The following is a 9,124-nucleotide window of genomic DNA, read 5'->3' on the forward strand; positions in this document are numbered from 1 at the left end:
CAAATCCTGGATCAGAGATGCAGGAGCAGCCTAGTCAAAGTTCAGACCTGAAATATAAATTCCCATTTACAGCTTTGACAGCATCAAGGTATTTGAGATACTGCACCTGCAGATTGTTGCCATTAAATGTACATTTGCACATGCTTTTTTTAATCAGCCTTTAAAGTTTATTAGCCTTTAAAGGCTTGTATTGACAAGATTACTGCTAAATGGGGAGGGGAAAAACAAAGCTTATGGTCTCTACAATCATAACACCCATTTAAAAATAACCAGTGGTTAAAACCAGACTCAGAATCTCTGGTCCCTTTATCTGCATTAGCATCTTCAATTGAAAACTGCTCTAGAACCTGACATTAAGACACCATTCAACAACAAATGGAACATAACTGGAATTATTGGTTTTCAGCTTCATAGATCAGTGGTCTAATCTCATTCCTTTGCATCTCCAGGTGAATAATCAGTGACACCATTTATTCAGCAATCTTTATTTATCTTTACACGTTACAAAAAGGCTCAGTAGAGAAAAAGACACGACGTATTTACAAACGGCACCAAACAGCTGTTCAGAGGAACAGGGACCAGTTTGGCTTCACAGACTAAAATGACTCTGGTGAGGAGGCTGCAGACAATGCAGGATCCACCATCTTTGGAGGACGCGTCCCCTGGAATGAGGGAACTAGCTACTCTTGGAACTTGATCATCGATGGAGTAAACCTTGGAGAAATGCCCGAGTCGGAATCAGATCGCTCTACTTTGCCACCTCCATGGTTTCAGCGTTTTCTGCTGGGTCACCGTTAGCGCTGTGAACGCCGTTAGTGTGAGGCTGCTGAACGTCGCCCTCATCCTGCTTCACTCTCTTCACTTCAGTTTCCTTTACTGGACTCTCCTCTGGTTTCCTCTGCAGGGAAAAGAAAAAAAAAAAAACATGAATCATCTAAGCAGATCCAGAAATCTAAATTTCACCGCCAAATTTCATAAGTTGACTAGGCTTCCCAACAAAGCTGATTGGTGCATATTTTACACACACTGGTTTTTATATCAGAGGCATATATCGCCATCTAGTGGCCAAGTGCTTTTTTTCTTTTATTACTCAATATTGGCCTCAAACCTGAAAAATCCATATACTGTTATGTTCTAGTTTATCGTTTGAATGTAAAAAAAAAAAAAAAAAAAAAAAAAAAAGAAGAAAAATTCCAGTTCAGAAGCACAGGGTTTGGAAGCAAACAGCTTTCTGCTGCAGGGTTGGAGGTGAAAACCAGCTGCTATTTACAGAAAAACCCAAAATGCTCACAAGATGCTTTGAATTATTTTCACATTCCTCTAAAAAGGATTTAGTAAATCCTGAAAACACAATGTGTGCTGCACAACAGAGCAGTTATGGTTTGAAGCCTCCCCTCCATCACTTACCTTCTTCCTGACCAGGTGGGAGATGTCAGACACTGGGACTGTGGAGGCCTGTTTACTGGGACTGCCGGTGCTGTTAATCTGGTTGGAAAATTAGAAATTTACTTTGAGCATTTCAGTTCATACAAAAATCAGATTCAGGTAGTGGTTAGACTAGTAAACAGTCAGCAATGATCCTGGATCGACTGGTCTTCAGCATTTAGAGCACCATACCCAGCAGGGAGGAGAGAAGGAAAAATGCAGATATTCACAGAATAGATGCAGAAAATAGACCTACATTGACTAAAAATGCCAAAACCTGCCAGGAGGAAAATTAAAAATTTCTACACTGCAAAAAATCTAAATCTTGATAAGTCATTTTTTCTTAAAATAAGTGCATTTGTTCTTGAATTGAGGAGATAAAAGACATCTTGCCAATGGAACAAGACAATTTAGATTTAAAATAAGAAAACAATTGCATTCTCTTATTTCAAGTGAATACTATCTAATTATCTTAGGAGTAAAAATACTGATTCCATTGGCAAACTCTCATTAACCTACTCAAAACAAGGGTAAATACACTTAATTTAAGACATTTTTACTCATTTCTAGATCTTTTTTCCAGTGTAGTACTTAAAAATCTTAAATTAAAACCTAAAAAAATAAAGTCAGCAGGAAGACCTCCGACTGGCCTGGGGTCGCAGCATCACATCTCCAAAGAAAACTGAATATTATCAACTGAGGGGAAAAAAGAAAAAAAAAGTTTAAAACTACTACTTCCTTTCCCTGAAGCAAATCAAACCAAACACTAGATTGGAAGGGACAGAACAAAGCGCATCAACCCTGGAGCAACAGAGAATCCAGAGTGTCTAACCTCAGAATTGTTGAATTAGAGGCTTTGGAAACCTTTTAAATGCAGACAAAGGTAAAAAAAAAACAAAAAAAAAACACCAGCAGTCCTGAAGAGATCTTTTTCCTTACCAGCAATCACAGGATGTGGTTTAACCATGACCCAATAGTCAGGAAAATTTACTTAAAAAGTACTAGAGTCTCAACTACAATCTGACAAAAATCTTCATTTGCTTTTGGAGCTGTAATTTGTTTTATTTGTAATATATTAAGCCTTTCCATGCAATGCTTTATGCATTTTCTGATTAAAACATGTCTGTTTACATCAGGGCGTTTCAAAAGCCATCCATCAGATACAAAATAGTTTATATAAAGTATCGGAAGTCCTCCATGATCCAGGCAGCAGCCTTTCAGAGAAGCAGAATAAATACTCACTGCTGGAGCGGATGAGGAGTCATTGTTTACAGTGGAACCAGGCAGCGTGGTGGAAGCAGAGGATCCGTCCTGCAGGGGGAGCAAAGGAAGAGCTCTGGTCATCTGGGGCAGAAATGTCCCACAACTACAACCAAAGTGACAGATAACCTGCTACTCAAAAAAAATAAATAAAACACTTTAAAAACTCTTTCAACAGATAAGATGGAACAAGCCGAGCTCATCGGGTAGAGCAGTATTTTAAAGCAACAGCATGTATCAACAGTAGGAGCTGTTCATACACTTTGATTTAGCTCAAGGCTAGTTTTAATATATAGTCCCATAGGATAGGAGCAGCAGATACGAGAAACAGTGCATGTAATAAGAAATACATCATAGATTAAACATACATGGAACAAAGAAAAAAACCATGAAAATAGACGATTTCAGCAGAAGCACAATGCAATACCTATAAATAACATATAGTGAAGAGGACTTCATATTTAAGGGTGTTTTTGATACTGAGGTTAATACAGCCGAGCGCTTTTTACCAGATTTAAAGTGTTTAACGTATTTCTTACTGATCACAAAACTGGTTACCAGCTAGCCATTGCTAAAGTTGTTTCTTCAGGGTTCCTACAGCATAAGGCAAGTTAATTTCAAGACTTTTTAATGCAATTTGAAATAAAAATTTAAGACCAAATTCACAAGAAACAAGAAAAACCTGCTTGCGACAACTTAACCCAAAGGTTTATTTTAACATAAACCACTGCACTAATGTTTCACATTTTGAAAAACTTCCAATACAGGAAGAAAGCTAAAAACACACAAATGACAGATATATTTTAACAATTATTTAACTGAATTCACAAACTTTGTTTTAGCAGGGAACAAAACAAATCAGTTTTAAAGCCACAACATAACCAGTGCTAAGTCTTTTTTGCAGCTATTTTTCTTTGGATGGTTTTCTTAGTATGTTTGATTTGGTGATAAGTGGAGGCGTTGCAGAGACAAGGGTGGAACTAAACTGAGAAATACCGGCTGTTTCTTGGTAACTCGATTTTGACGCTTTGTGTTTCGCGCTTCGCATGCGACTCCACTGCCTTAATTCCCATCATTCCGAGCTTAAATCGCTTCTTGCATAAAATCCACTGAGCCTCATGTATGTTCCCTGGTTTTAGCCATGGAGAAAACTCTTGGCTGGAGACAATTTTGGTTACATTTACACTTGCTCATATTTTCCAGACAAAAAGTTAATGGTGCATCTCCCAAATGTCCCGGCCGCAACAACGCTTTATTGGTTCCGCTATCTGGACGGAACCAATAATGGCGAGCCGTTATTTTAATAAAAAAAAAAATTTAATTTTCAATTTTAATGTTTTATTTTGATTACAAAAATAAATCGTAATAAAAATAATCCTATTTATGATGTTTTAAAAATTAAGACCTACAAAAGACTGGTTTAAGACATTTTAATACCAATTAAGGACTTAGTTTTATTTTGAAGAATTCAATGCCTTTTCAGACTTTAAGGACCCGCGGGAACCCTGTTCTTAAATGAAACAAAGGTGGCGCTGTCCTCGACTGCTAAGGGCAGTGCATTCCAACCTGTGCATCCCTAGACTAGGCTACATTCACACCTCGGGCTGAAGTGACCCAAATCTGATTTCTTTGCCCATATGCGAACTGGATCTGATCTTTTCATGACAGTATGAACACAGATCTGATGTATCCCAATGCGACCCAGGCCACTTGGTTATGTGCTCCTGAATCCGATCTTTTCAAATGCGACCTGTGTCTGAACGGCCAAGTCGCACCCATTTGACCTGAATGTCATTAATACCAGACAGTGGTCACTCTTCTGCTTCTTGCTACGCAGAAGTGGCAAGAAAAACAACAATGGACGATGATGCAGAGAGTATTTATGTTTAACCATCTTGGAAAGATGGAGTTTAAGTTTGGGAAATATCCCTAGATGTTCTCCAGCACTACCATCCATGTTTATTTCCATAAACAGCCACTTGTGACGTCATTGCGTCCTCTACTGCGCATGCAGGACACTTGGGTTGTATGAGTGCAGTTCACACAGGAGCAGAGGCGTAGCCAGAACATTTTTATAAGGGTGACCAGGCAAAAACTAATGTACACTGAGACTAAAATGGTCAATCTACGCTGTTCCAACAGAAAAATTAATGAGCAAAACATCCATATTTTCTAAATAAAGACGATATTTTCCAACAGCCTTTTGCTAACGAATCGACTACCTCTTTATTAGAGGGAAATAAATGGTAGGGGTGGCCAATGATTGGCTAAGGGCGGCCATGCCCCCCCCTGGCCCTCCATCTAGCTCCACCCCTGCACAGGAGATCACATATAAAAACAGATTTCCTAAAAATAAAAAATTGAAATAGAGCGTGAAGGTCTGCAGTGCGAATGTAGCCTAAAAGAACATTCTGTGCAAAAGTGCATTTTCTGATCCTCGTCGGCACCTGCTGTCCAGCTCACCTGAGCAGCCTCAGCGCTGGTCTTCAATCCCTCGGTGGCGTCCTCCACCTTCTCCTGGATCTCTGGGAGCAGAGCCTTCAGCTCCTCCAGCTCCTTCCTCTCCTCTGGCAGAGCTTCTGGACCCTCCGCTTTGTCGATCATCTCCTGCAGTTTCTCTAAAAAGGTGAAGAGCTGGGATGTTAAACGGGTTCCAGAAAGGGCCGTGTGGCAGCAGGTTCTCTCTCCAAGCAATAGCACACAAGACTCACTTAAAAGGACAACCTAATGAGATAGATGCAGTCTGGTGTGCTATTGCTTGGTTGGAAAGAAAACCTGCAGCCACATGCCCCTTTCTGGAACCTGTTTAACGTCCCTGGTGTAGCGAGTCTGACTAATAACGAAGCTCTGCGTGCAGCGAGCGGCCGCGGCGGCAGCAGGCCTTACCTAACCGACTCTTGATGACGGAGATGGAGTTATTGAGAGCCTCGATGGCCTCGGCGTGCTGAAGGTTCAGGCTGTAGGTCACCCCCAGCTGGTAGTGGGTCTCGGCGAGCAGCCGGCTGTCCGAGTCCAGGTGTTTCAGCTGGAGCTTCAGACACTCCTGGAAATCCTCCAGAGCCTGCGTGTAGTTCCCTGAGACGACAGCGAAATATGTTCCTCTCTACGCCCCATATCGGGTCGACCAAACGAAACATGGATGTAACAGACGGTGGTACCTGACTCAGCAGAAACCTCCCCCAGCTTCAGGTGGGTCTGCGCCGCCATCAGCTGATCCTCCTTCGTCTCCTTCCTAGATAAAAACACCAGAGGTTAGCGTCGCACCTCGTAGACGCATAGGTAGCCTCCCTGCAGCAGCGCTACCTTTTGTAGATGACTTTAGCGACCTCCAGCATCTCCCAGGCCAGCTGCAGGTTCCCCACCTCATCCTCGCTGTCCTGAGGCAGAACCAGAACAGAACGGTTCAATTTTATGGTTTCACTGGACGCCATCCACAGCGTCGGTTCAGGTTCAGTACCTTGTCAGCGGTCGCCTCGTCTTCAGCCTGCTCCTCTGCTTCAGCTTCCATTTCTTCGTCTTCCCCCTCTTCCTCCTCCGCCTCTTCTTCCTCATCTAAAATGGGAAAGTGCCAAAAAATTTAAAACCAGGATAAGAGCAAAATGATAGGCTATGGAAAACTCAGCTTACCTGCTTCTCCGTCTTTCTTCTCCTCCTCTGCAGCCGCCTTTTCTCCGTCTTTCTTCTCCTCCACCGCTTTTTCTCCGTCTTTCTCCTCCGCCACCGCCGCTTTTTCTCCATCTTTCTCCTCCTCCTCTGCAGCTGCTTTCTCTCCGTCTTTCTCTGCTGCTTCTTCACCCTTCTCCTCAGCTGCTGGTGCTTTATCTTTGTCCTCCTCAGCAGGTGGCTCCTCTCCAGTCTCCGTCTCGTCTTTGTTTCCTTCAGATTCTCCATTCTTCTGATCAGCTGTAGCCTCCGAGTCCTGCTCCTTATCCTCCTCTGCAGCCTTGCCCTCCTTCCCGTCCTCCTTCTCCGCCATGGCGTCGTACACCTGAACCCTCAGCTCGTCTCTGGTCTTCTCTAATGACGAGAAGGAGAGCAGAGTTACAGCCAGCAGCAGTAGAAGGCCCCAGGTGTCTCCCAGTCTGCTCACCATCAAGGTTCTCGGCGCTCTCGATGTTGGGGTCTTTGGGCTTCCCCTCTTCCTCGTCCTCCTCTGGCACTCCTTCCAAAGCGTTTCCCAGGACAGAGTTCTCCATCCTATAATCACATCCTTCCTATTAGACTTTTCTGTCTTAAAACACATTCAGGCTTCGGTTACTGTTGCCCTTTGAACCCACCGAGCCAAATCCAGCAGGGCTTTACCACACCAGTAGAACGCCTCACCACATTCGTCCGCTGTGTCTCCGTACTTCTTAGCTCTGAAATAAATACGTCCTTCATTAAGTTGAAGAATCAAGCAGGTTTTTAGAGTCAGCTCAGTGTTCCAGACTCATTTATACTGATGCATCCATCAGAGGCTACAGCTGGGCTAAACCAGGCGTGTCCAGTCAGTCCTCGAGAGCAGCTGTCCTGCAGGTTTTAGAGGCTTTCCTGCAGGACATCGGACATCAAGGACCGACTTTGGGTAACATGGGCTAAACAGAAACGGCTCTGCTGAAGTAATGATAGCAGACAGAAGCTGACCAGTTAGGTCTCCATGCTGCGTTCAGGATCTTCTATAAGATTAGACTCGTTTGGGTCATCCTGAGCCATCTGTTTAGCTCATTAGGAGCATTTAACTTTTAACTATGTGGCGAGGAATTGGATCTGGTTCATTTTTCTCATCATTCACCATTTTACATGGGATAGGGGGGCGGCTCATGTCAGCAACTACTCTGACGGCAAAGAGTTAGACCTTTTTATATGCAACTCAAAAGATCTCAACACGTCACCAGGAACTTGACTGTTAATGGAAATCCTACAGGCAGGTTGGTTAATAGCTTAAAATCTGAGGACATAAACAGCTTTCATTTTAGACAGAAAGAATATGCACCAATCAGAGTCAAAAACCAACCCAGGATTACATTTCTATGGGGGAATAAGCAGCATTTAAAGCTGTCCTGATATAGTTTTCCTAATTACTGATTAGCAAAAGCCAACCTGAAACTGAAGGAAATGATTGAGGCTTTGAACAGACTCTACAGTATTAAATAGTCCTTTAATAAATACTGCAAATTTATCAATACCAATCCAAAACTCACTTAAGAAAAACTTTCATAAAAAACTAGTCATGACACAGCTCCACTTGAAATCTATTTTCAATTTTCCCAAACTCAAATTTCTGGATTTGAAATATTTTAACAGGTAGAACATTTATTATTTATTCTGCTGCTATTGTGTGTAAAAAATGGCAAAATAAAATATTTCTAAGTCTATTAGTCTAATTTAGTTGAATAAATTTGTTCCTTGGAAGACTTATAAATCTAAAAAGGAAGGTTACATTAAATTATACCTCTGATGACAAATGGATTACAAATCAAACTTGGATCTTGATATATACTTTAAGTATTTGGGCAATAGGACACTGAAAATTGTTACTTTATTCTTAAAACAAATTTATGTGCAAACCAGGATTGATACCTAAACAAGGAGGAATCTTGGGTTTTAAAATGTAGTTAAAAGAAGGAATTTGATAGATGTTTAAAAGAGGTTAGAAACTTGTTTAGTTTAATAAACCAACTTTAGTTTTTTAATGAACTCTCCAATACTGCCTAATAATCATGAAGGATAAAAACACCAGATAAAGAGACATTCATTTCCATTGAAGGCAGCTGCCACAGATCAATTATCGTAATGAATGGATAACATCCGGTCTGAGGCGAATTTAATCAGTATAATACAGCACACCTGAAAGAAACTGCCATCAACCAAACAATTGCATTACTGGAAATTAAATATTTGTCGCCAAATAAAAACTGCTTTAAGAGCTAAAATGTGTATCTAATAATTAAAGTTAATTCCAACTCGCCAGCTTTAAGAACTATATAAAGTGTATTAATGTTCTTATTTAGTGCTGCGGTGAACTCACAGCATGCCGCAGGCCTCCTGCAGGGAGCTCACCGCCTCCACAACCTTTCCCATCACCAGGTACTTCTTTCCAGTTCCGACGAGCTTGTTGGCTTCCTCCATGTTTAACTTCACCGGACAGAGAGACCAAAGGAAGGAGTCAGCAGAGTTCAAAAACCTAAATAACACAAAATGTTGTTTTAAATGGCAAATTGTTACAAAGATTAAATGTATGTATGCACTGCTTTGGAGAGCACTTTATAAAACAATAAAAAGTAACATAAAAGCATACCTGGTTTGAGAGGAGCAGAGGCAGTGAGAGGCTCAGGAGAAGTGAATCGGTCCGCGCGTGGAGTGCTCTGTTGTTTCAATTTAGCGCGAAAAACCCCCCCTACTTCCGGTTCCCAGACAAACGCGGGAGAATTCTTAAAGGTACAGACACACTTGTTCCAGG

General features: G+C 41.6%; 1 protein-coding gene across 3 annotated transcripts; it reads right to left on the bottom strand.

Annotated features, from left to right (window-relative positions):
* Window positions 1-449: 449 nt before the first annotated feature.
* LOC107083602 (histone-binding protein N1/N2-like) lies at window positions 450-9,048 on the bottom strand. 3 transcript variants are annotated; one of them, XM_015372960.1, is made up of 14 exons: window positions 8,963-9,048; window positions 8,693-8,848; window positions 6,963-7,043; window positions 6,776-6,882; window positions 6,380-6,702; window positions 6,313-6,349; window positions 6,143-6,237; window positions 5,989-6,062; window positions 5,844-5,917; window positions 5,572-5,760; window positions 5,149-5,303; window positions 2,668-2,736; window positions 1,408-1,485; window positions 451-898 (listed from the first exon to the last, which is right to left on the bottom strand). In XM_015372960.1, exons 2-14 carry the CDS (start codon window positions 8,791-8,793, stop codon window positions 749-751), a joined length of 1,533 nt encoding a protein of 510 aa, XP_015228446.1. In that variant the 5' UTR covers window positions 8,794-8,848; window positions 8,963-9,048; the 3' UTR covers window positions 451-748. The 3 variants fall into 3 exon arrangements, with proteins under 3 accessions (XP_015228445.1, XP_015228446.1, XP_015228444.1); XM_015372959.1 differs by having other exon boundaries at window positions 450-898; window positions 6,313-6,702; window positions 8,693-8,799; window positions 8,963-9,033; XM_015372958.1 differs by having other exon boundaries at window positions 6,313-6,702.
* Window positions 9,049-9,124: the final 76 nt, after the last annotated feature.

Source organism: Cyprinodon variegatus, unplaced genomic scaffold, assembly GCF_000732505.1.
Source record: "Cyprinodon variegatus isolate N-32 unplaced genomic scaffold, C_variegatus-1.0 Scaffold79, whole genome shotgun sequence".
Lineage (NCBI taxonomy): Eukaryota > Metazoa > Chordata > Actinopteri > Cyprinodontiformes > Cyprinodontidae > Cyprinodon > Cyprinodon variegatus.

Bases quoted from the DNA above. Each gene is read 5' to 3' on its own strand.
- LOC107083602 (XM_015372959.1), bottom strand. From the start codon at position 8,793: ATGGAGGAAGCCAACAAGCTCGTCGGAACTGGAAAGAAGTACCTGGTG. The intron at 6,883-6,962 runs GTGGGTTCAAAG...ATGTGATTATAG, and splicing joins GCCCTGCTGGATTTGGCTCG to GATGGAGAACTCTGTCCTGG. The intron at 899-1,407 runs GTAAGTGATGGA...TTTTCCCTGCAG, and splicing joins CCCACCTGGTCAGGAAGAAG to AGGAAACCAGAGGAGAGTCC.